The sequence below is a fragment of the Hakea prostrata genome, chromosome 1 (assembly GCF_041222555.1).
Source record: "Hakea prostrata isolate BN-2017 chromosome 1, UWA_Hpros_2, whole genome shotgun sequence".
NCBI lineage: Eukaryota > Viridiplantae > Streptophyta > Magnoliopsida > Proteales > Proteaceae > Hakea > Hakea prostrata.
The window spans coordinates 20,703,872-20,731,436 of NC_142600.1; the positions used below are offsets into that span (position 1 = coordinate 20,703,872).

The following is a 27,565-nucleotide window of genomic DNA, read 5'->3' on the forward strand; positions in this document are numbered from 1 at the left end:
CTTTTGGGATAGGTAATGGGGAGGGAAGATATCTATGCACTATCTTGAGGGGGACATAATTTATATCTACAACTGCTGTTCATCATTATGGGATTAAGCACTTCGAGATTGACTGACACTTCATTAAAGGGTAGAGCGAGCATGGCCTTGAAGGATCTAAAGTTTTCTGCTCTGATGTTAGTAAGTTGGGCATGACAGAAATCTATGCGCCAACTTGAGGGGTTTTTATTTATTTATTGTAATTCGGTTTTAAGGATGGATTTGTGCATAGGAAATTTTGATGTAGTATCCCACGTTGGATATCTACTTTTCTCATGTTGTTCTCTTGTTATGTATAAAATCTGGTTGTGTCACTCTGGTACAAGTCAGATTCTTCAGATAGTCATCATTTTGGTTGGCTAGGACATTTTTAGGTGACTCATCTGCGGCACAGCCGGCAAGTTGGTCGTTGAGGCTTTCATCAGGTAGAATTGGTCGGAGGAATCCTTGTAAATGGACTTCCAGCTCTTTTGACATAATTTTGGAACACAATCTTTTTCAATATCAACTTCAAGCTTCATATGATTTGCCACAGCTCTCTGATGGTCTACTTGAGGAACATGCACGTTGTCAATTCTTGGGGCCTTGCTCATTCCATGTTTTGAGGCTGTTAGCCCTCCATTTTTAGGGATTGTATAGCTAGAGCTTTCTCCTCACAAACCACACCTCTATCCCCATTCCTTTTGGTGTTTTGGTACTAACTTTTTTTTCACCCAACAAATAAAAAAATAAAAAGTTAAGAGGTCTCTGGCTAGACTGACTAGTAAAGTAAGCTCCATATTCCTACCTCCTATCCATGGTTGTCAAAGTGTTTGCCTTGGCAGTTTTTCAACCGCCTTGTTTTGAACCGCTTAGTTGATGTACAAATTTTTGATTGCTTTTTTGCCTAGGTGCTATCGCCTTGTGCGCCTTATTGCTGCCTAGACACTAAAGCAACCTGCTTTTTTGACATTTTCTACATAATATTTTTTTCTTGATTTTATTTTTTAAATCAAAATTTATTCTACAAAGTCGTCTATAAATTTAATAGTTAGTCATTTTGGAATCGAGAATCAATGAATCATTAAATTCTTTATTTTATTCTTGAATGCTTGTGTTTTTTTTTGGATGAACGTGATTAATAAATGTTTGTTTAGCTTATTATAGAAAGTGATTGTATTGAAAAGTAGTTGTATTGAAAAATTTGACCTAACCACTTTGGTCACCTTATTGCCACCTAGGCGTCGCTTTGTTGCCTAGGCCTAGGCGGCCTCAATTGCTTTGGTTGCCTTGCCGCCTTGACAACCATGTTCCTACGCATATTGTAAGCCCATCATATTGCAAATGAAAATTAATTGGACCAAAGGACGAACACTCATGTAACCAACCCAAAACTTATTTTGGTTATAATTAGCCTCTTCTTTTTTTTTCTTCTTTTTCTGGGTTATTTCTAATTAATATCTTTGTTGGCAGATTTTCTCAGTAGACTGCACAAGAATTGGAAATGCCCGCAGAAAGCTATATCATATGATGTTTACATTGAAAAAAATTGGACAATTGCAAGAGGTACAGTTTGTAAATGGGTGAGCTGGTCTTAAATATAAATGACTCATGTCTCATCTCTGACTTCCAAAATTTTTGTTTTAAAAAAGAAGAAAGGAAATGTTACTACCTGATGTTGCAGTATAACACCCAAGGCCATGGAAGTTACAGTAGTTTAGGATGCTTTCTTTTTTATTTTTCAAAGAAGAAATTTCTTTCTGTCTCTGCCACTTTTCTAGGGTTGTTTTGAAAATCTTGCTTTTTGGGAGTTTGGCTTGTCTGAATGGTTACTAACCTATCCAAGAAAACTTATATTTTATTAATGCGAGTCATATTGGATGAGTTTTGACTGATTACTGAATGGGCGTCTTGTGTAAGGGGGTTTCTATTTATTGTAAGTTCAATTTGTTTTAGAGTTTAAATGAGGTTTACCATTTTTGGTCTTTCATGTTGAAATAGGTTTATGAGGGTTGTGGGGTCTATAAATTATATATTTCACATCAGAGATCGCAAATCACCTTCAATTGAGATTCTTTGAAATTATTTCCTTACTGTTGGGGTTGCAGTTTAAATCGTTGTGTTGTGGTTTTTCTGAAGGTGATATGATCTTATTATCAATTGGTTCCAGTGCAAGCAGAGTCTGATACATTTCTGCCATGTCATTCCTTCTATTTGAGGCCCTGCCTCCTGCCTACACACGAAAAGGAAAAAATTGTGTTATTTTTGGTAGTTTCAAATAATGTTTTTCCACCTCATGTGAAACCATTCTTGTTACATAAGATCCAGTTTGGAAATAGTCTGGAGTGTTTTCAGTCAAGCTTTTTAGCACTAGACCTTCATTGCTGATGTAGCTTCTATTGTTTTAATCTTGCAGATGAAAGAAAATTTGCAAACCAAGCAAATCCTTTCCAGAATTCAGAAGCACCTCCAGCATATGCTTGAAGCCCTAAAATTACACCATGATGCTCTTTTAACGTTCTCTGTGGTACATTTTGAACCTCGTTTTGTTTTTTTTTGAATTATATTTGTGGAAAAGCACCTCTCTTACTTTAAGAGGTAGCATGTCTGTTGCATTGCTTTGTTATGTTGGCTGAAATATGTATTATTTGTCCCTTTTTTCTTTCTCTTTTTTTTTTTTTTTTTTTTTTTTTTTTGGGGGGGGGGGGGGTTGTTCATATTTTGGGGTTTATGCAAATTTCGAAATGTGCTGCCAACCAAAATAACATTTGGAATCTTTACCATGTAAGCTGATGAAGCTTTAACAGCCACCCATGCAGGCCTAAATTTAGAGCTTCAAGCAGTTTAGGTTACAAATGTCATTTTGTTGGCCACATGTTTTAAATGTGAGAAGCTAGGTTCTATAAACCCTAGAAATTGAATGGCACTAACCTAAGTGGCTAGGTCAAATAAGCCCTTGGTATTTTTCACAAGCCATGCCATGTACACCTTTTTTGGGTAGTCTGATATCTGCTCTGCATGGTTCTAAAACCTGAAAAGGCCAAATGAACAGTAGTTAGTCTCGTTGAATGGACAGACTGTTAGCTGTCTTAGATTCACCTAATTCCCGAGATGTAAACCTGAACTTAGGGTTCCCTGGATTCTTGGGGTTGCCCAGGATTTCCAGCAAAAAGGAAAGGATGTCTTAGGGTTTAGGATACTCTTGAAGCTTTAAAGTCTGCTGTAGAAGGTGGTTCAGTTCTGAATTTCAGAACTTAGGGTTTTTGAAAGTTGAAATTCTGCAGAATTTCATAAAGAAGACAAGTGCAGAATTTTGGAAACTGGAAAACAATGCCTAATTCAGAAATAATTGAGGGGCTGGGAAGGTTGTGGGAGTTAGGGGAAGTGATCACAGGAGTTGCAGGGCTTAGGACTGCTGCTGCATAGGTGCGGCAGCAAGGTCAGGTGGTGAGGAATGTTGGGCAGAACAGGGGAGGGGCAGGGGTATGGGTGCGATGGCTTAGGGGAGGTGGGGAAGGGGTGGGAAGCTTCTGTACTTGCAGACTGAAAAGACTTGTTGGAACTGTTGCTTGAATGTTTGAAGAAGAAGAAGAAGAAGAATTAAATCACTGTTACCCAGCTGCAGGTCACTCACTTGGGATCCTACGACTTTCTCTCAAAGTCAATTCTTGAAACTCAATTTTTATTCATCAAACAAGCTCAATTGCTTACAAGACTCATTTGGTAATTCTAGAGAGGAACTGGAGTCCTACTTGACTCTTCTAATAAGACCAACTTGCTTCAATTACTTGCTAGACAAGGACTCAAATAACTAACTTCCAAATAAAACAAACTCTAGATGATACGAAGTACAAACCCCTTTGGATAAGGAATCTTATCCCAACCAACAAACTTCCACGCAAACTAAAAATAACTCTCCAACTGGGATCCAAATAACAAAGAAAACATAGGAGGACTCTAGAAAAATAACTGGATTTATTCCAGCTACTTAGGACTCGATCCAGGGGTGGAAAATGACTAAATTAACCTTTTGTTGGTTCGGCTCCCTGAGCTTGCCTCAAAATGTGGGTGGGTTTGGACCCTCTTTCAGCCCTTCTTGGGCTGTCTTGGGCTGTCTTTGGCTGGTTACATCATCGCGTGGCATAGGTAAAAGTTTATGCCATCAGCTATATTTTCCACCACTCAGGCATCCTGGCTGATTTATAGGGGCCTAGGTGGTTGCCGCTGTATTATTGGATCTAAATCTGGTGGTTACTTATTGCCAAATATCATTATCAGAAACTATTTTTATATTTGATATTTCATTTACTTAGATTAGATACTATTCATGGATAAGAAAATGTCCCCTTTTTGAATCCAACAAAAATAGTTCAAACAAGAAGATCAAATGGTCAATCCCCTAGATATGTGGTGTACTTATGTTGGAATAGAATTGGGAAGGGGCTTTAACACTTAATTTCCAAACTTGCCTTGACACCGCTTTAGTGGGTGCCTTACAGCCGAAACTTTTCAATTGCCTTAGAACGCCTTGGATCGCCTTGGCTTTGTGACCATAAGGGTCAGTTGTCTCTATGGAAAGAGAGTTATTTAATACTCCCTTTCATTAGTCTCTCCATTCTCTCTCTCTCTTTGCTTCTTTTTCATGCCTTCCTTGTGGAGATGGACCTCCAATTCTCGTACTTCTGTAATGATTTGGAAAGCCATTTTCTTTGAAGTTAGCTCGAAGCTTCGTTTGCTTTGTTCTAGTTCTTTCTTAGAAACCCTGTGGAATGTGTTATTTTTGTTTCCCGAGTTTGGATATTTTACTTTGCCCACTGTTATTAGGTTGGGCACATTTTGGAACCCTTCTTTCCCTTCCTTTTTCTTCCTCTTCCACTTCTTTTTGTTGTCTCCCTCAATGTGTATTCTCTTCTTTCCTTCCTTTTGCCTCCTTTCTTCTTTTGGGGCCTTGAGCAATAATTTATTAGATCCTAGAAAAGGGAAAAAAGAAAAAAAAATATGAAAAGTTATATTGTGTCATGCTTTACAATCCTGGAGGGGATATTAACCTATATAGGTGTTCTGTTCCCAAATATCATCAATTTGCATAGGATAGCATCAACAATTAATATATGTGAGTGGAACAGCTACTACTCGTGCTAACTAAAAACTTTCATTAAAAAACAAAACATTTGATTTCTTGGAGATTGTTTGACTATCATAGTTGTCTAGGTGACCAAGGTGATAAGAGGGTAACAACTAACGAAACCAAGCGGCACCAAGCAAGGTGACAAGGCAACACCTAGACGCCTTGACCCAAAGAAGGGCCAGGACACCTTGACAACTTGGTTGACTATTAGTAACTGATTCGTTAACTTATGGAAGAGATCAATTGGTCATACTATTCACTTACAAATTCTTTGATAGAGTTGGCTTCTATAAGTTTAGAGGAAAGATATTCCAATTGTTATGCAGAATTGGAGATTGAGAAGGAATCTAGGCCAGGTGGTTTCAACATGGTCTTCTTCAAGGTATGTTTGGTAGCTCGAGAGGAATTGGTGGAGTTGTGCAAAGATATTCACAAGATGGTAGGTTCAACTTTTGTAATGTAAGCTGTATCTCTTTTATTCCTGAGAAAGTGGGGCTGAGGAAAATGAAAAATTCAAGCCAATAAGCTTTTGATGTTGGATTTAGAATTGGCGGTTGAAGTGCTGGCGAGGGAGCTCAAGGGTTGACGTACTTGTATAGAAAAAATCAAGGGACTTTTGTTTGAAGAGGCATATCCTTAATGGGGTCTTGGTGGCTGATGACCATGGTGGGAGATCTCGCGAGATATCTCGCTTTTTTTCAATAGCGAGATGAGATCTTTGGCGAGATCTCGCCCATCTCGTGAGATCTTGCCAATATCTCGGCGAGATCTCGCTAACAGGTCTTTTTTCCACACTTTAGGGGCTTTTTAAAGCCCCTGTCTCGCTCGAGAGAGGCATATCTCGCCTCTCTCTCCCCTCTATCTTGCTGGAAGCCCAAATTTGGCCGGAAAACTTGATTTTTGGCCGGAATTTGTTGGGGATTCAACATAGCAACATCATCAACTCATCTACAACAACAAATTCAAGCATATTTCAAGTGATTCAAGCCTATTTCAAGTGATCTTCAAGAAATGTAAGATTTTCCCCCAAATTTGATTTTTTTCAAATACAAGGTTCTACAATGATTGTATGAGTGTCGTATAAATATATGTTGTTGATCAAGCTCTGATATACACTTTCGTGCTGAGTGATACTCATACAGTCATACTCTTAGTCTTAGTCTTGTAAGTTGTAAGTTGTAAGTTGTAATTTTGAGTTTTGACATTCTTAGTCTTGTAAGTTGTAAGTTGTAATCTTCTTAATTCTTATGGTGGTAAAATTTTGAAGACATTTAAGTATTTAACAATTTATTACTTTGAACCTTTGATAGTTTGAACTTTGATCACTTGTTGACTTGAATACTTGATGTGTAATGTTATTGTATTTGATACTTGATAGTTGATAAATGATAACTCATTAACTTGAATTACTTGATATCTTTACATTATAATATTACATGTTGTCTCTATCTCTCTGACTCTCTAAGACTCTAAGAGACTAAGACTCTAAGTCTCTAACCTTGCATTTCACAGAATTTCGGTTTTACACATAGGGTCGACTTAGGAGACATAGTTAGGGTTATTTTCTCACAAATCTAAGGCCACCAATGTGTTCAAAAGGCCTTAAATAGGCTAAATACCAAGTTTCAGCCCAACCAGAGCCCTAAAACCCACTGAGATGGGCCACCGAGACTACTGCCATTTTTTGGGTAGATCTTGACCGAGATCTTGCCATCTCGGTCGAGATCTCGCTTTGCTTTTTTTGAGTGGCGAGATCTCGCTCCCACTATGCTGATGACCATGTGGGCTCATTTCAGGGTTGGTGATCCAATTGTTCTGTGTGTTGTTTGAGTCGTGAATATCTATACCCAGTTGAGTTGGTTTCTTCTTCCCATACTAGGAAAATTGAGTTTTGAAACTAAATGGAGAAGTTGAACAACTATTTGATGTGGGATAACATTTTTTCCCGTGATAGTTAAAATGGGCCTTTAAGTTGTATTCAAGTATCTACAGGGGAATAATCATAACAGAGGTGTTGAATGGTCTGAGAACTTATGGGATTTTTATTTGCAGCAGCTGCTGCTGGCTGCTGCCAACGGTGGTGATCACGCCACATAATCAAAATAAGATCGAATGGTTGAGAATCAAATGGCAGGGGTTATTATATATATATATATATATATATATATATATATATATATATATATATATATATATATTTTTTTTTTTTTACATTTTAAGGATTTAAAGTATACTTATTTACAAACTCATACCCCTCATTCACTCGACTTCAAATCCTAAATTGCCCAATTTTCCAAACCCTAGATGCTCCTCCATTCCCCCTTCGCCTCCCCCTAATCCTCCGGCCATCATCTCGTTCCATCACCACCACCAGCAGCCATATTGCAAGGGAAAATATATTGTCAAGACCTGGGAGATCAAATGGAAGAAGACAGAATGGGTCGCTTGACAAAACTGGTTGATTCCACTTTGGAGCAGAGAGCGAACCGTGTTTTTGTCTCTGAATGTTACCTGAGTTGCTTTGTAGAAGTACCTGTGTTTATTTTGGTTCTTGAATTGCAGATCTTGAGATATGTTGGTATAAAGTTTCAGCTGTTCTCTTCCAGTTCTTCGTTTAGAGAAATTAAAATAAAAAATAAAGAAGGCTTCCTTCCCCCTTATTTTTGAGTTCTATGATTTCCAATGAAAATTGTCGGTTATGAGGACAATAGTGCCAGAAAACAGAAGGTTAGATGAAGATGGCTTTGTCCACCTAGAATATTAGTGGTCCTATACTGTCTACAATTCAAATTCTGGGTAAGTACAGCTGCACTGCAGCACTGGTGCTGGAAGCCATGGAAAAGCCATCTTAACTTCATCTTTTGGATTCTCAGCGAAGTTTAATAGGTTTATACAGGGTTTTAATTGCACATGCTCTCCCTCTTCAGTACGGTAAAGTGTAAACTACCCCAGTTTCTCTTTTTCTTTCTTTTTTGGTAAGACAGTTTCTGTTCTGTTCCCAGTCGATTTCGACTGAAATCTCACTGCTTCTTTATTATTTGCTTTTTTGAATCTTCAACTTCCCATGTTATGATATCTGGGTCTCTCCAGCATCCTGCTGGTGGTGGTGGTAGTGGAACGATGATGATGGTCGGAGGATTAGTGGGAGGTGGAGGTGGAGCCGAGGAGTTTGAGAAATTGGGAGATTGATTTGAGGTTGGGTAAATGAGGGTCTGATTTTGTAAATTAATAAACTTTAAATCCTTAAAATGTAAAAATAAAAATAGTGTTTACAAATAAAACTTCTGCCATTTAATTCTCAACCGTTCGATCTTATTTTTATTACATGGTGCGATCACCACCATTGGCAGCAGCCACTGCTGGCTGCTGCAAATAAAAATCCGAACTTCTGACTTGTGTTTTTATTTGTAATAATAGGAGAGAAGAGAGAAAAGAAATTCGCTATGTGTGATTATTATATAATAATAGCATCCTAGAGACAATTCTGTCCTTAACTTAGATCACAACACTCTGCCTCAAGTTGGTGCATAGATCTGTCATGCCCAACTTGCTAGTAACATAACAAAAAGCTTTAGTACTTGAAGACTCTTAGTAAATACATCAGCCTTTTGATTTTTTGATGAGAATAATGCAGATAAGATTAGATTCAATCTACTCCTTGATGAAATGTTTTGCAATCTCTACATGGTTAGTCTTATCATACTGAATTGGATTGTGAGCTATGTTGATTGTAGACTTGCTGTCCAGGAACAACTGTATAGGGACCTTTACTTCTGCACTTAAATTCTAGAGTAACCCTTTCAACCATAACACCTCACAAATGCCTTGTGCCATTGCTCTAAACTCAGCTTCAGTACATGACCTAGCTACGACAGCTTGTTTCTTGCTCCTCCAAGTCACCAGGTTTCACATATCGTACCTAGAAGTAGTTTTCCTATCATCAGGACATCTTCCCAATTTGCATCAGTATGGACTTCAGGTGTGCATGAAAAAAAAATTATGATTCCTTTGTTTGAGTTGAGTATCTCAAAATTTTGTAGACAACATCTTGGTGTTGTGGATCATGCATGTACTGGCTACTAGGTTTATAGCTAAGGTTTGAAATTTCGTCATTTTTTTTCCTTTCAGATTTTGACCTCTTATCTTGGTGGGTTTTTGGGGTCATTCTATCTTGGTTCTTGATGTCTAGCCTAATTTGAGGCTAATAAACATGTTGGGAGTGTTATTTTTGCCTAAAACTTAACCCAAAATTGTGTTCTTGATTGTCATATCCCGACTGTATGTGGGCGAACCTGGAAGTGTAGAACTTGAATTTCAGCCAATGTAAATATGGATATGATGTAAGAGAACACTAAGATCTCTTCATTAAAAAACAAAAAAGGACAACTGAAATTCATTATACATGTAGTCAAGTACAAGTATAGAGTTCATTAGTCTGTATTACACGGTTAAAACAATGTGTATAGCAGTAGATGAATGATTTACAAATTACAAAATTACAATACACATCAAACCTATGAATGGCCTAATAATGGTTGTTGTGCCATGGTGGCTCCATCGTCTCAGCCCTGTAGGCCTGCCTATAAAAACGATGGACATTCTCAGCCCCTGTCATCGAACTCATTTAGTGCTCCGTCTGGTCGGACAATGCCCTTCTGTAGGTGGTATTATCCTCATAAAACAACCAAAGGGTAGGGACTGTTGTGATGAAATTTCGGTGAGATTTTTTAGAACTTTTCGGTTTTGCCCCTAATTTCGTTTCTCTGGTTACCGCCAAAGTTTCATGAAATTTAGAAACTTGCTTGCAGCTAAGGCAATATCTGGTCTGGTGGGGGACAAACAAATGAGTCTCCATTCTAGCCATTGGTAGCTCGTCTTGTCCACGAGTTCTCCTTAGAATTCAAGTGTGAGTTGGGCTTAATAGGTGTGTTAGCTGGCCTGCACCCTAACATTCCTGTCTCTGCTAATAAATCCAAGGTATGCTTTCTTTGAGAAAGGGAAATGCCATTAAAGTAGTCTGCCAACTCAACACTCCAAAACTTTTTTAACTTTCTCTTGTCTTTGGTTTCAAACTTAGCTCCTAGAATAGTTTTCAGGGCCGAAATCTCTGCTGCAGTGCTGCCAGATGTTGTCGACAAACACGAATAGTACTATGATGTGGCTGTAGGTCCTCTTGATAAACAACTTTGATCTGCATTACTGCGCTTATACCCAGTGGACACCATTACCTTATGGAATATCCAAACCACGGTCTTGGGGACTGCTTCAATCTATAGAGAGCTTGTTTAAGCTTGCGTACCTTCCATGAGTTTTTGTAGTAGTGTATCTTGGTGAGACATCCATGGACACTTTCTCTTGAATTTCTGTGTAAAGAAAATCATTCTTAACATCAAGTTGCTGAAGATCCCAACCTTGATTGACTGAACATGAGAGCATAACACACACTTTATTCATCTTGGCAACTGGAGCAAACGTCTCTTGGTAATCAATGCTTGGGTTTGAGTAATCCCTTGGCCACCAATCTAGCTTTATACCTGTCCATAGTACCATTAGCCTGTGCTTAACCACAAACACCCACTTGCAACCTATAATCTTCTTTTTTGCAGGTAAAGCAACTAGATCCTATGTTTTTGTCCCCTCCTTTTTCCCATTGCCTTAATCTCTTCATCCATTGTTTCTTTCCAGTGGAAATGAGCTAGTGCTTCCTGTCTGTTGTTAGGAATACAGACGGAGGACAAGGGATAAACAAGAGCTTGAAAGGTACGTGCTGATGGATGGCATGTAACAAAACTGGAGATAGGATACTTAGTATATGTTTGTGGTTGCTTTTGCAGTGCAATTGGTAAGTCTAGTAAGGGGTCAAAAACATGAATGGACTTACTAGGATTAATGTCTACTGGACTGGGAATTGGTGCTTCCAGTTGACTAGGCACGTTAGGAGATGTTTCTTGGGGCTACTTTTCTTTTAGTATGGCATATTTTTAGGGGAGATCGCAAAGTAGGTTGTTGCTCTCCCTACATACTACTTTCCTGAACCATCGGCCATTGTTTCTGTTTGGTTGCTCCATCTTCAAATCGGCATCATTGCCAGGAATTTCCAAGGAGATTTCCATAGGTGGAATGAGAACTGAAACTTCTTCACTTGACTCACTCTCCCCCTGAAGTGGTGTAGTGGAAAAATAGGGAATATTTTCTTGAAAGACCACATCCATGGTAACGTACATTTTTCTAGAAGGTGGATGATAACACTTGTATCCTTTTTGTGTGGGAGTCTGGTAGAGTAACCCATAAAAATACCCTGCAACTTGCGATGGTCAAGCTTACCATGAATAGGATGATTTCTAGCAAAGACAGAAGACACAAACACTTTAAGAGGAACACTAAATGATGCAGAACCCAAAAGAAGATCAAGGGGGCAGCATTGCTACATACATGAAGTGAGACATGCATAGTAAGCATTAAGGATTGTGTAACCTCAAGGAGATGCAGTTTCTTGAATTTAAACACCCCATTCTGGGCAGTTGTATCATCACTAGTTTGATGAATGATGCCGTGAAGAGATAATATTCAGTCCCAATATCAGTATGAAGAATTTTGATGGATGCATTGAATGGGGTGGTTGCCATCTTATGAAAAATCTGAAAGCAAGTAAAACATCACTTTTCTAGTGTAATAAATAAACCCAAGTGGTCCTAGTGCAGCAGCTAATGAAGGTAATGGACCACTGATGTCGAAAAGAAGGAATGCAGCGGGAAGGACCCGAAAACATCAAAATAAATAATAGAGAAAGGAAATTATTATGATTATCAGAAATAGGATTAATATGTCTTGTTTTGTTGCCAAAATGCAAGCATCACAATGAAAATCATTTAAACTACATCTCTTTACTAATGTAGGGTGACCAAGATGACAATGCCATTGAAGCAAAGTGGATAAAGTAAGGGAAGAGGAATTAGAAGAAGTGACATAGCTAATGTCAATGGAGAACAGTCAAGCAAGTAGAGCCCTCAACATGTTTACCACTACTAATTGTGTGCCTTGTTTCCAAGTCCTGAAATATAGGATGAAAGGAAAACTGGGAAAGAAAATTATTTTGTGGTGCAAAACTCGAGTAAGACTACTAATGGACTAAAGGTTAGTAGAAAAACTGGGAACATGCAAAATAGAAGAAAACTGTAAGGATGGTGAACAATTAATGGTTCCTTTTCTAGAAATTAGAGAAAGCAAACCATCAGCAATGTTAACAGTATAATTAGGAGAAATAGTAGAATAGGAATGAAATAAAGAGTGTAAACCAGTCATGTGATCAGTTGAGCCAGAGTTAATAATCCACAAGGATGGACTTGAGGACACAGTATGGCAACCAGAAAGAATACTTGAGGTGAAAGAAGGCTTAAAAGGGGTAATCGTGGCAGAAGCAACACACTCACTGCACATCTGTGCAAAAGAAGACAAGTCAAGCTTGGTCATGAATTGACACAGATGTTGGAGTTCATTTGAAGATAGAGGTATCAATGCACTAGAGTGATGTGAAATCACATGAGGGCCCCAAGAAATAGGGCCTAGGGTTGCTGCCAAACACCCCACAACCCAGTCCAGCCGCATGGAGTCTTTTTCATCGGCAGGGACATTTTGGTCATTTTTAACTGCCCTAGTCCAGTCCAAGTGACGTGAACAAGGGTTCACCCCTTGGCCAAAACCCTATAGTGGGTCCCAAGGCCACTCCAAAGTGGCGCACCTAGGGCTGGCCGAACCCTCCAAGGGAGTATTTTGGTCCATTCCAGCCCTAAATACATGCTAGAATTAATTTTCAGAAATCTTATTTCTTAGTTTTCAAATAGTGTTGATTAGTTAGAACTATCTATGCCTCCTTTTGGGTAGGTACCAAATTTTAAGAGCCTACATTGGAGATGAGCATTAGATGTGTTACTCTAAACAAGTTGGTTCCGTTGTTTTTTCTCTTGTAAACAAGCTCATATAGTGTGATATCTCAAGGGATTATTTTGCTTTGTTGCTCATATTGTAGCTTTTACATGTAGCCTTGTTTTGTGTGTCACCTTTTTATTCACTTACTTACCACTTGGTCAGCAAGTAGCACATAGACAAACCTTAAAACAGGTTGCTCTGTACTATTGTGCCATGGATGGTAGTAAGTGCAGTTAAGTTTTCCTATGGGTAGAAGATCATCTAGAAAGCTTTTTCAGGTTGCCTAAAATATGGAAGAGGTTTGATGGTGATACTTCTTTGAGAAATTATGGTGAAAAGGAGAACTAGAGAGAGCATTAACCTCTGTAATTGATGTCCACTGTTTTGTATTTCCTTTATCTCTTTCTTGATTTGTTGTTAGGGGATAAGGCGATGGTTGAGTCTACTTGCAAAACATAAGTTGTAATGCCTGTCTTCTATTATTGACTGTGTTGTCTTTTGGCCTTGGTCTGGTTATGGGCATTACTTCTCTGGGATTTTCTTGTCATGTTAATAAAATTTCTTTGCTGTGGATAAAAGGTAATGCCTTAACCTGTAATAGCAATCATTTATGTGCATGGTGTAGATACGATAAATGTGATTTCCCTCAATCCCTCTTTCTCTAGTCATCGCAACCATATGACCCACTATTTGTTGCACTTCTCCCCTGTTGTATCAGCCATTACACTGTGGGAAGCTTTATCTCATGCTAAACTTTATGGCTAACCCAACTGTTGGACAGATATGGAGGCAAGTAACTTTGAGTGACCTCTCAGTTCAATATCTAAACACAATCATATCAGCTGCTATCTAATGACTTTTCTTCAATCATTGAAATTTTCTCTAAATTGACTTCTGTATTATGTCATGCAGCATATTGACTTTTGTATTATGTCAGACTTGTCCCAACCTTAATGAGGTCAGATACATTGATCCAAACAAAGTAGAACAAGAAAAATTGCAAGCTAAACAAGACAAAAGGTTATGAAGAGAAGGGAAAAGAGGGATGTGGAATGAGATGAGAAATGAAATCTGGTAAATGACAGAAATAAAGGGAGATAAATAGTTAAAAGAAAAGTATAAGATGATAATAGATAATAGATGAAAGTAGAAGAGTAAGAAATCAATTAACGACTTTGCAAATGTGAATGGATTATTTATATTTCCATTGGATATGATGCCTTATCATAGGGGCATTAGATGTTATGGTAGTTGGCGTGGCCATACAGTGTTTGTCTTGGTGTTCTTTTCCCACAGTTGTTAGACGTGGGCGTCATCACTCTAGTCTGAAGTTTCTAGGCAATATTGATTCAGTATTTCTTAAATTAATTTTTTTAAAGAACAAGTCGTAAATGTAGAGAGTATGCTGTGTTAGTTTGATCCAGCAGGGGTTACCATTAATTGTCTGGTTGGGCTGGGCTGTTAGACCCCGAACCTGACCCTGGCTGGGGCAGGCTAGACACTTAACCCTGATCCTGGCCTATTGTGTGTTCTGTCTTCTAATCTGAGTTTCCTTTACAAATCATGCGGCTTTACTGTCAAGGTATAAGCGATCCTTTTGTTCACTGTCCTTCCTTTCTTTTATTAATTTTTTACTTTTGTTTTCTTTTAGTGTCAACTGGTTTCTGTTATGTGGTGCTTTATCAACATTTCCTTTAATGGAGGTTCATACTTCTGACAGGTTACTGATGCTGTCTATGCCTGGGGATTTGTTCGAAGTTTTAGCAAGATGTTATGGAAGAACATTGAGAAAGATTCTTCAGTTGTGCTGAATTTGCCTCCTTTCTTACTGAAATTTCAATCAATTCTTGATGCACCATTACTTCGGATATCAGAGAACCACAGGTTTCCTTTACATGACATCCAATTCTTTGACCATTATTAGTAATTTTGTTATCTTGATGTGTGGATTTCTCTCTTTCATATTTTTTGGGGTGTTCAAGTATTGACTATTGAGTGTGTGAAAAAAAGGGTCAAAGTTGTTCTAATTGTAAACTAGGATAGTCGCAACCATTTCTATAATTCTCTCTCATGACCCAGGTTGTCTACTCCAGAGTCAGCTTCTAACTGTCTGAAATGTATGGATAGTTGCAACTGTTATTGTGATTTGTGAAGGGACATTTTAGACACTTCATTACCATGAAATTTTATTCTAAGATCTATTTACTGGCAGGCTTTTAAATGCACATTGATGTGCTTTGACATTTTGGCATATGACTCAAGTAATCCCTTAAAATTGAAAAAAAAAAATATTTGTACATTTTTTGAGATTCCCCCTGAAAATATCCGAAGACCAGTAAAGTATAAAAAATAAAATACACAGATTGCCAAAAATATTTTCCCATGCATCTACTTCTAAATAGATTTAGAGGCCTGCTATGCAAAGGGAGAGGGTTGTCTAATCTGTTTCAGAAAAGAAACAACTAGCCAGAGCTGCAATTTAGTTTTTTCATTTTTTTTTACAGTACCAATTTTAGTTTCACCAAAGCAAAGCACTACTGTTGAGAAACATGATTTTGGTAGAATGGCTTGTATTGATCAGTTCAAGCCCTCTATTTATAATGAAGTGGAAAGAACACTATTACATAAATACCCTAGGTAACAAGAAATAGAAATTTACATGAACAAAAACTCTAATAGAATTGAACTCCTAGTAGAACTCAACCAACTACTACTTTGAAATAAAAAGTGCAAACTTTCAGTTGTGCAAACCAAAACATTATTTCTAGTTGGTCTCTTACCAATCTAGAACTATATCTGGTTGTGCAGCTGGGAGCAGCATCTTCATAAGTAGCAACAGGTAGAGGGGAAAAAGATATCATGCTGTGAGAAGCAGAGCGAAACTGAGAGCAGTGCCTTCAGCTGCAGCTACTCGGGGGGGGGTGTGGTGGTGGTGGTTTGGGGAGGGTGCTGGACCTAACCATGAGAGGAAGAAGGGAAAAACATTTAAGTGGGATTGAGTAGAGTGATTGTTAAGTGGGTGTTGTACTCTCAGCCATAGAGGGAGTGAAGAAGACGACAATAAAGGAGAAGGGGGGTTGTGAAAAAACACACTCTCAGTTGACACGCACACACATGCGCACGCACACACACGCGCACGCACACACACACATACTGTGAGTTGAGCTTGTGCTGGACAGAGTCCAAAAGATGAGCTTTGGCTGGAGGAGGAAGAGTAGTTTCACTGTTGGATGGAGGATTCCAAGACCCTAGCTTGGTGGGGCATGGAAGAGTTGATTGGTTTTCTTTTGTTTCATGATTGTTCTTGAGCCCATTAGGTTGTTTCACTATTGGTGTTTTTATTTTCCATTCTTGAAAGAATTGTGAAAATCCTAACCTGTGTCAGTGAGAGACAACAAGGTCTTTATTTATGCTAATGACTTTCCGAAAATAGAACATATATATATATATATATATATATATATATATATATATATATATATATATATATATATATATATATAAAAAAAAAAAAAAAAAAAAAAAAAAAAAAAAAAAAAAAAAATAGTGGATGTGTATAAATACCTTAGTGGTTGTGTTTAAAAACCTTGGAGCCTAAAAGCGGTCATGGTTGGGCCACGCAAATCAACTAGCATGGGTACTCAACATGTATGAGAGACTCTCATGGGCTTGGCCACACTTTGCATACATGTTGATGAGGCATCTCAAGCCATGAAAGGCTCTTTCTCAAGGCAGAAATGATATCTGTAGACCATTCCAAAGCCATGAAAGGCTCCTTATATATATATATATATAAATTTTTTTGGGTGGAATATTACAATAAAAGATCCTAATAAGACAAATCTACCCTCAATAATAAAGTACCTATTACTACCACCTTACAACACTTTCCCTCAAGTTGGAGCATAGATATTTATCGTGCCCAACTTGCCAATGATATTATTGAATGACTTGGCATTGAGGCTCTTAGTAAGCACATCGGCTCACAAATTGTCCAAAGTTACAAAGATGAACGGATCAGTCCAGCCTCAATCTTTTCTTTGATGAATTGTCTGTCAATCTCCACATGCTTGGGCCTGTCATGCTGTACTAGATTGTGGGCTATGCTGATTGCTGATTTGCTATCTAAATATAGCTGTATAGGAACCTCTGAATCTGAACCAAACTCTTGAAGTAATCCTTTTAGCCATAGTACCTCACAAATACCCTTGGCAATTGCTTGAAATTCTGCTTTTGCATTGGACCTTGCTCCCACTGCTTATTTCTTGCCCCTCCAAGCCACTAGGTTACCTCCTACATACATACAATATCCAAAGCATGGTCGTCAAAGCGTCCGCCGAGGCGCTTAGGCCCATTTTTAGGTCAAGGTGACCTGGTGTTGCCTTGTCACCTTGGTTTTTATTGCCCTCTATTGTCTACCTTGTCCTTGTCACCTTGACCACCATGTTCAAGAGTCTGCATCTGTGTATTCCTCAATTTTTAAGTGTCCCAAGAGCTGATTTTATAATCCCATTTGTTGGAGTAGCTTTCAAGTACCTCAAGATTCGGTACATTATATCCAAGTGTGAAGAGTAGGGATCGGGCATATACTGACTCACTAGATTGATTACTAAAGTGATGTCGGGTCTAGTATGAGATATATAGATCAACTTTCCAACCAACTTCTAATAACTTGTCTTGTCCACCGGTTCTCTTCTTTTGCCTTCAAGTTCAGGTTAGGCTCAATAGGAGTCTTTGCTGCCTTGCATCCTAACATCCTAGTTTCTTCTAGGAATGTCAAGAGTATACTTCCTTTGTGACAGAGATATACCAATGGCTGAATATGCCAAATCTAACCTTAGGAAGTATCTAAGCTTCTCCATGTCCTTGATCTTGAATTTTTTTCTCCCAAGGCTGAAATCTCTTCACTGTTGCTTGTCATCACAATATCATCCATATAAACTTGAAGTATAGTGGTATAGGAGTTTCCTCTTTTAATGGATAGGGTATGATGTGCATTACGTCCGCTTGTAGCCATTAGAGATCCTGGCTTTATGAAACCTCCCAAACCATGCTCTTGGAGATTGCTTCAGCCCATATAATGCCCTTTTCAATTTGCACACTTCCCCACAAGTTTTAGTGGTAGAGCACCTAGGTGGCACATCCATTAACACCTCCTCTTGAAGTTTTCCATATAGGAAAGCATTCTTCACATCTAACTATTGTAGGCTCCACCGCTTATTTATTGCACATGAAAGGATAGCATGGGCTGTGTTCATTTTGGCAGCTAGGGCAAATGTCTCCTGGTAGTTGATCCTATAAGTTTAAGTGAAGCTGTTGCCCACCAGTCTTGCCTTGTATCATTCCACGGTCCCATTTGCCTTTTGTTTGATGACAAATATCCACTTGCACCCAACAATATGCTTTCCCGGAGGCAAGACACCAATTCCTGTGTCCTATATTTCTCCAGTGCTCGCATTTCCTCATCCATTACTTCCTTATAGTTTTAGTGAGATAATCCTTCTTGCTATGTGTTAGGAACATAAGTGTAAGACAAAGAGGACACATAACTTTGAAACTCTAGGGATAGTGACTTATATAAAACATAGTTGGAAATAGAATGTTTGGTGCAAGCCCATGGCTGCCTTCTCAATGCAATTTGTAAGTCCAAAGTAGGACCAAAATAAAAGCTCACCTAGAGGGATTGGTACTTCAGTAGGAGCCAAAGCTTCCAACTGGCTTGACACAAAAGGGGGTTCTTGCATTGCTCACCTTTGATAAGTCTTTAGAGGTCTTTGCTCCCCCTGCACATCATCCACTAGCTGTTCCTGTTTGGTCACTCCATCTTCCAAAGGAGGATCATTAGCACGAATCTCAGGAGAAATATCTAAAGAAGGAATCAAGATCGGAACCTCTTCACTAAGACTAGGGGGGTCAAAAAAACCCTGTTGATCCGGCCGAGCTCGATCTCTGCGCAATTTTTTCGACCTGAAGGGTGGGCAGGCTTGGGTTACAAAATTATCAACCCTGATAGGGTTGGGTTGGGTTGGGTTGGGTTGGGTTTAGCCTTCAGGCCAACCCAACTTATGTTAGTGTAACTTAGTTGAAATTGTATTTATACTTGACTCAATACGAGCGGAAAATCAATACTCTTCAATGGGAACGTTGTGAGTTTGACTCTACCAAATGGCACCTTTGTCCCTTTTTTCAAAAATAAAAACTAAGGTTAGGGCCAGGGTTAATCAAGGCGAACCCAACCCTATCAAGGTTAATTAGGGAGGGCCGAGTTAGGCTTTGTTAGGGTCGGTTAAGGGTTGGTAATCCTTAAACCCTGACAGGGTCGGGTAGAGTTTGGGTTTCAATTTCAGCCTCTAGGGTTGGGTTAGGGTTCAAGGCTGGGTGGACCCAACTTGGCCCATTGATACCCTAACTAAGACTCTACCCTTGAAGAGGTGTAGGGGTAAAGAAAGGAATTTGTTCCTGGAACAACGTCCATGGAGATTAAGGAACGACGAGAACCAGGATTATAACACTCATGGGTAGCAGGATAACCCAAGAAAATGCACCGTAGCCCACGTGGGACCAATTTACCATGAGCATGGTGGTTTTGGGCAAAGGCTACCCAACCAAAAACCTTAGGAGGTACGGTAAAGGCTGCTGTCCCTAAAAGAATTTCAAGAGGGCAGCATTGTTGCAAAGATTGGTTAATCATACAAGTTGTAGTAAGGACCACGTCACCCCAAAACTGAGGAGGCAAATGCAATAGTAAATATTAGGGAACATGCTACCTCAAGAAGATGTTTGTTCTTGCGTTTGACAACCCCATTTTGAGGTGGAGTGTCGACATAATTGGTTTGGTGTATGATGCCATGGTCAGCTAGGTAAGATGGGAATACACCACCCAAGTATTTACTATTTAGTCCCATTATTTGTACCAAGGATTTTGATTGTGGCCCTAGATTGTGTCCTAGCCTTCTTGTGAAAATTTTGGACAAACGAAAAACATCATTTTTCTAGTGAAGTAAGCATGGATCAAGGTTTTGGCTTTGAGGCCGGTTTTGACCTGGCCAAAAACCAAAGTCTTTAGGTTTAGACCGTGATACGAAGAAAATTGCACCGAACCCATCGGTGGTCTGGGTTCGAACCTTTTGTTCCGGTTAGACCGCTATCGGGACCCACCTTAACCTAATATAGACGATCGTAAGGGCGCCGCACTTTGGCTACCAGTCACGAATGACCTCCCGAATCTTGCGCTAGGCGAAACTAACTTGTAGGAAGCAACTATCGTCAAGGCGGTGAGGGAATCGTGCTAAGATCAGTAACTACCCACTCCTCCGAATATCTAGGGCAAAACCCTATGATCAGACGGTCCTCTAAAGGTATCGAGAATTCACTTAACGGTCGAGAATCAGAGGTAAAGTCTATATAAACAAGTGATCTACTCACTCTAGAGGTATCTAAATCGTTTCCAAACTATTTGTATTCATTTTTGGACTCTGCATTCAGCTAGAGCATTGTGATCAGTTCAGCGACTGACTTAAGCTTCGGAGGTGGCCTCCCGACCCCAGCGGTTGGGTCACGTCTAACCCTGTTTTACAGATTACCTTCATAGATCCGGAGGCTTAACAATTTCTGGACGCATCAGACCGAAATTTCAGTCGAGTCTTGGTTCTTTTTTATTTAGAAAATTTTGACCCTAGGTTTCGGGTTTTATATGACCTCAATTTCATCTGATATCTTTTTTCTTGCCTATTTAAAGCATAATAAACACAGTGGAGCTAGTATTTTTGCTAAAAAGACCACTGAAAATTTATTATTCAAGTATCCTAACAAATGAATGGTTCCAAGAGGTACAAACTACATACAAGCATAAAATCATCAAAATAGTTGAATTGTTTGATAGAATGGTTACATATACAAAAAGTCACCAAAATACAATGACCAACTAGATTAAGTGATGGCTCATTCAAGATATGAACAACACAAATAAAGTGTTATGGCTTATGCTTTATATTCTTTGTAGCTTGGGCTTGAGCCTATGAATAACTGTTGTGGCTCAAGAGGTGATTGAAGGCAAAGGAGGAGCAAAAGAGCTGTTTGAAGGCAAAGGAGTTGTGGCAATATAGAGAAAATGGGGTAGAAATCACCAAATACAAGAGAAATCAACAAATACAGGTCGAAACCTAAGCTGCAAAACAAGGGCAGAAAAGTCAAAACCTGTGACATTTTGTTGGTTTCGACCGAGATATAGGATTTTATAAGGATTCAACTGGTTTCAACCAGTTTTGGTTGAACATTGAACCGAGACGAAATATCTGAAGTTCCATTTCAATTTTGAAAAATGCAGACATTTCAGTTAAATTTTGACTGTTTTGGTCGAAACTTATCCATTGAAGTAAGTGGACCCTCATAGTCCTAGTGCAACAATTGGTGAATGTGACAAACCATGTCCAGAAATACGCATAGTTCAAGAAGAACCGCAGACATCAGAGTGGATAATAAAAAAAGGAACATAACTATGATTATCTGGAACTGGGTGAACATGTCTAGTTTGTTTAGCTAAAATGCTGACCTTACAATAAAAAATCATTCAAATTGCATCATTTAACCAAATTAGGGAACAACTTAGACAAAATAGGTAAAGGATTGTGGCCGAGACTACGATGCCATTGTAATAAGGTAAAAACGGTAGGAGAAGTGGAACTAGAGGCTGTAGAAGAAGCTGGTGCGGACCCTTCTAACAAGTAAAGCCCCCCCTTTCTGTCTACCATTGCCAATCGTGCACCCCATTTTGAATTCTTAAAACCCACAATGAAGGAAAGAACGTTACTTTGTGGTTCATGTCACGAGTGAGACTACTAATGGATAGAAAGTAACCCGAAAACTTAGGAACATGCAAAACAGAAAATAAAGTAAGAGAAGGCGAACAAGTAACAGATTCCTTTCCACGTATAAAAGAAAGAAACCTATCTGCACTTCGAACAACCTAAATCAAGTGAACAGAAGAATAAGAACGAAACAAAGAGGATGAATTAGTCATATGGTCGGTTGCCTCATAATTGATTATCTTGGGGGCATAAGTTGAATTGTAACTGTGACAACTAAAAATACCTGTGGAAGACTGTGGATCAGTAGGGAGAACTATGGTAGAGGCTACGCTCACATTGGAAGTTAGCGCCGAAGAGGTCATGTCAAGTGTGGTCATTAACTGGCAAAAGTGTTGGAGCTCGTCAGAGGAAAGAGGCGTTGGAGTACTCATGGTGTCAGAATTTGCTTGATGTGCAGATGCTTCGTCGTTTATTTGCATTTCTACCTCCTTGACAGAAATTTGCTTGGCAACTATGCATCTTTCAACACTTGTCCTTTGTATAACGCTCTTTACCACAATACTCACGCTTCACTTGGGCACGAGAATCACCAGTATTGGACCTATCAATTCTATAAACAGCCATTAATGCAGACCTGTCAGATGTCTTAGTATGTACCTGTGCTGTTCGATTGACTATCCTTAGTGTCGACTATAGCATATGACATAGGCTTGCTTTAGAGATGGAAAAGGCTCTTGTGAAATAATTTATGCTCAAATCTGATCATAATCAATTGAGCCTTGCCAAAAAATCATGCAATCTGAGCTTGTCTTCCCACTTATGATAGGCAACAACATCCGCAACACAGGATCGAGTAAAACATCCATAAAAGTCAAGAGTCGGATAATAACCTCGAAGAGTGTTGTAGTCTTGAGACAGGGTTAGCTCCTTTTTTCGCAATTGATGAATTTTTCTTCTGATCTCAAAGCATTGTGCATCATTACCAACCTTTGGGTACGTATCCTTAGGAATTTCCATTTCGTAGCCACATTAGGAGGAATAAGATAACTTTCAGCAATACTTGGTTCAATGGAATTGAGAAGAAATCCCATAACCAAGCATTCATTAGTCTCCCACTAATCTTGTGTTGTACCAGGAGAGCATGGTTTAATAGACATCTTGTGAAGATGACTAGTAAAACCACAAGCACTTTTCTCCTTCCAAAACTTTTATTTTTCCCTTCGTAAGTGATCTGTTTTTTGTCCTGCAACGGTCAATTCAGCTAGTTCGCCTCCTTCTGGTACATCAAGTATGCAGAATCCTCTCGTTTCTTCTGGTTCTCAAGATCATGACTTTTCTGCTTTTCAGATGACCGCTGTCAAGCTTAATAGGACCAATTATCTTTGTTGGTCTCAATATGTTTCTATCAGAGGTGGCTCTGATGCCATGTTGAAAGAATTGTGGAAATCCTGACATGTGTCACAGAGGCACCATAGGGTCTTTATTTATGCTAATGACTTTCCAAAAGTAGAACTAATCAAATCTTCATAGTGTGGGAATATTACAATAAAAGATCCTAATAAGACAAATCTACCCTATATAATAAAGTACCTATTACTACCACCTTACAACATCCATTCAGTTGATTCCATGCTCCCTAGTTGAAAACCATACAAACTTCCAATAGGAATATTAGATTAAGAATACACCCAAAAAGTAAGTAGCTATTTTATTTAAAAATGTTGTAATATGGGTATAAGGGTAGAATTGTCCAAGAGTTATTGTTTCTTTGTTTAGCCCCACATTAGATAGTTTCTTACTTTCTTGTAACCGTCCTCCATTATTCACAATGGCAGGCTGTGTCATATGCTCATAGTGACATACACTCAAGTCATTTTCTCTTACATGGTATCAGAGCAACTATTTTTGGAAATTTTCTCGAAAGATTGTCAAAGCCAGAGGGAGATTAACACTCGTCCTTTTTTCCTTCTTTTCTTTTTTTGGCTAGCCCTAAACCACTTCCTCTCCTCTCTTCTTCCTTCTCAACTCCTCTTCCATTGCCACCTTCCACCACCCAACGCAAGCCTCTCTATCTTCTTGGTTTTTCCGCCGCACCTCTCCTTTCACTTCCCTCTCTTAAACCCTACCATCAACCTTTCTAGTCCTCTTTTTCTCCGCCACCTAGCAAGCCCTTTTGCTTCCAATCTTCTTCCTAAACCATTGGTAGTGAGCACTTTTCTCTCAGGCCCTTTGTCTCCCTCTTTATGTCTTAAATCCATCTCTGAAGGATCTATAATGATTCTTTTCTCCTTAGCTCTACTTTTTTCTGAAAGCAATATTGTCTATGGGCATAAACTAGTGTTGGTGAAGTAGACTCTGCACCTGTTCGCGAGTCGCAACTAGGAGTTCATCCACTTCCGACTAATTCTGTTAAACTTAATGGACAATTTTTTTAAGGTGGTCTCGCTCGCGTGTCCTTGCTATTGGTGGTTGGTTCTTGAGGTCTCTGTAGTCATCTGTGAAATATTGTGAGACTAGGTCTACATTTTTTTTAAGTTAAGAAAAAAGGGGAAACTACCACAAAGGGACATCTTAATAAACAATTATGGACTGGAAGCCGTCATTACAACTTAACCCAACCAATAAAGAAGAATGTAAAACCTCTACCGTATAATATTTAATATTTGTTTTTGGTGAATAGATAATCTTTTACTAAAGCGGCAAAAGGGTGGACAAAAGGGGTAGCAAGCCCTGTCTTAAACAATGAACTGCCACTGAACTTCATTCTATCCTATTACTGGTCCTAGTGTGAGGAGATTGTGACTCACCTGAGGTTCGAGGTATAGTTGAGAAGGAGGGAAGACTGGTAAGCAACCTAACCCTCTTCCTTCGCATTGCCGACAGCAAGGAGTTCTGCTCTTGGTGCTGTGCTTATCAGCTGTGCACCTGCTTCAGGCAGGTTATGGTATCTATGACTTCACCATGCTGGCGTGGTTCAAAATCAACGTAGGGTTGATGGATATGGGTGTTCGGCCTTTGTTCAGCAGGTTTATATGGTGATGGGCCAATTCTTTGGGCCCATAAGTTTAGTGTTTAGGCCAAGTACGAAAATAGGTTATTAATTTTGTTTAAATTAGGTTGTCTATTAAGAGTAGTACCTTAATTAAATATACCTTATCAGGCCCTGTTACACCTTCATCAAATAATCCTTATTAGGGACCTGATACACATGATTAAACAGTCCTTATTAGGTTAGTATTTATTATTAGCATCCTATTTCAAATTTTGTTTCTAGTTTGAGTACAAATGGGAATTTAAGTGAGAGTCTATAAGTACAAGAATTGTGCATGTAATAATATTCAACTTTCAGGTTACAAATTAATAGAGAGTCCGGACGATGCCAATGTCTAGTCTTTCCACCCACGGTCACCTAAGCGTCAACCCCAATTGCACCTTGTGTTGGATACTGAAGATGTTGACCTCCTCTTTTTCTCTTGCCCGCTCCTGTGCTTTCTTTGGGCGAAAGCCATCCCCTCCATTTGGCCCCGCTCCATATGCCCATATGGCTTCTCTAGGAATTGGGCTTCGTTCTTGAGACATTTCACAGGCACCTCTATTTGTGATATGGCAGGCAAGTTGGTTTTTAGTACTCTGATTTACCATTTATGGTGGGAGCAGAACCTTAGAAGATGGACTTCCAAACCCAGGAACTAGACGTGATTTGGAGAGCCATCTACTATGATGTTTCTGCCAGGCTTCAGATGTTCCCCATCCCCCAGTTTTGGACGCCCCAGGGAACAGAGTAGTTATTGTCTCTTGGGGTTTTGGTTCTTCTTTGCTGCCATCTAGTCAATTGTAATCCCCTTCCGTCTTCCGTCTCCCCTGTTCTCCTCTTGTATATGTTCTTTTCCCCTTCTGGGGCTTTGGTTATTGATTATTCCATTCATCCCCCCCCCCCCCCCCACCCAAAAAAAAAAAAAAAGAAAAAAAAAAAGGTGTCTATTGCTGCCTAAGAGTGATAAGGTACCTCCAGGTAATCAGATAAGCAACCTAGGGAGAACAAGGGAGAATGATCTCCTTCAGCAGTGCTTGCAGCCTGCCTCCGCTTCACTGCATCATCATCTTACCCCATTACAAGACTTGCTACAGCTAAGTAAATATTATACCTCCTTCCATTCTTTTAATTTAAGGTGAACCCAGTACAGAAGGCTTCCGCACAAGCAGAGTTTTTTATTTTTTGGGGGGGGGGGGGAGGAAATGCAATTTTCCTACACAGCCTTACCCCAGAAATTTTTGCTGGGTAACTGTTTTGGTACCTTGACCTCAGGCGGCAACCTTGCTCCGCTGACCATTGCACCAAGGGCTGCCCCTTCCATTCTTTTAACTTTTGTTTTGAAAACCCTACCTCATTCGATGGCTTCTTCAAACTTCATGAACCCTAGAATACATATCTGCTAATCCCTCCCTCAGAATTCTACTCCATTGCAGACCCATTATTTGTCTACCTCCAGTGACACTCAAACCTAAATGCAGCGTTATTCACCCCTTCAAGGCCCTAATTCCTTGCTGCGATAGATTCACAATCCTAATCTTAAGACCCTAACCCTAAAACTGTTAATCCCTAACCCTAGATCCTTAGTACCCTAACTCTAATAGCATAAAACCCTAGCTCTAGACCTTCCAAACCGTAATCCTAAATCTGTAGCCTAACCCTAGACCCCCTTACAGCCTTAACCTGAGACCTCTAAAACCATAACCCTAGACCTATTCAAACCCTAGTATAAACCCTTGATGCATAACCCTGATTCCAACATCCGAAGGGGAATGGTCCAGCTTTCAGGTATGTAAAGTATTCAAAAACAGAGGTCCTAGTCTAAAACCAAAACCGGACTTATAATTCTGTGTTGACCCCAAACTAAGACCTGAACCTCTTATGACCGAAAACCCTTGGAACCAAAATTCTACAAACTGCTATTCTTCTAAGATCTTGGATTTTTGGCCCTCAAATCATCTAATATTAACACTTATCTGGATGGGATTGTATCTGAAGATGTGAAAAGTTTCTCCTATCGAAAGAAACTTACCATTTGTTTGCTGTTGGAAAATGCTTTCTCTTTTTTCTTTTCATGCTAGTCTATTTTCTATTAAATTTTGCCATCACCACTTTTTTATTTTGAATAAATGCTTCATTAGACTGTTACCTTCATGTGTTTTTCCTTTCTATGCCTTCAAAATCATATGTTTCTGATTGTGTGTTTTTTATTTTAATGTTTACAGTCCAGATCTTTCAGTTGTCTCTGCTTACTACTCCTCTGAGTATTTGGCTCATATATGTGCAGTGCTGGAGATAATACCTGTGAGTTTTCTTTCAGTCCTTTTACTGAAGTCTCTGACAATATTTCTCATTTTGTGACTGTCCTTTTTTGGGTGAATAAAAATTCATTACCAAACCCTGACATGGGGAAAAAAGAGAGGGGTTGCGGGTGGGGGAAAAAATAGACACATTCAAACCCTAGGTAATCACAATATGCCTATTCCTTGTAGTGAAGAACATGGTGGTTGTATAGCATCTGAATACTGGAACTAACATTGAAATGGAAGGCTTTCCAAATGAAATCAACACTGTAGATTTGGATGTCTATCTCTTAGGATTCCTCTCCCTCCAGATGTGGGAGAGCTACGCCCCCAAAGATCAGTTTCCCGATAA

The 27,565-nt window shown here is 39.2% G+C and overlaps 1 protein-coding gene across 3 annotated transcripts in view; it reads left to right on the forward strand.

Moving 5' to 3' along the window:
• LOC149028194 (uncharacterized) overlaps nucleotides 1–27,565 on the forward strand; it is a 125,193-nt gene that overhangs the window by 36,426 nt on the left and 61,202 nt on the right. For all 3 annotated transcript variants that reach the window (XM_089169146.1, XM_089169131.1, XM_089169139.1), the window contains exons 8-11: nucleotides 1,492–1,584; nucleotides 2,435–2,545; nucleotides 14,793–14,956; nucleotides 27,136–27,214. In XM_089169146.1, coding sequence (XP_089025272.1) covers nucleotides 1,492–1,584; nucleotides 2,435–2,545; nucleotides 14,793–14,956; nucleotides 27,136–27,214 — 447 coding nt within the window. The remainder of the gene's footprint in view (nucleotides 1–1,491; nucleotides 1,585–2,434; nucleotides 2,546–14,792; nucleotides 14,957–27,135; nucleotides 27,215–27,565) is intronic.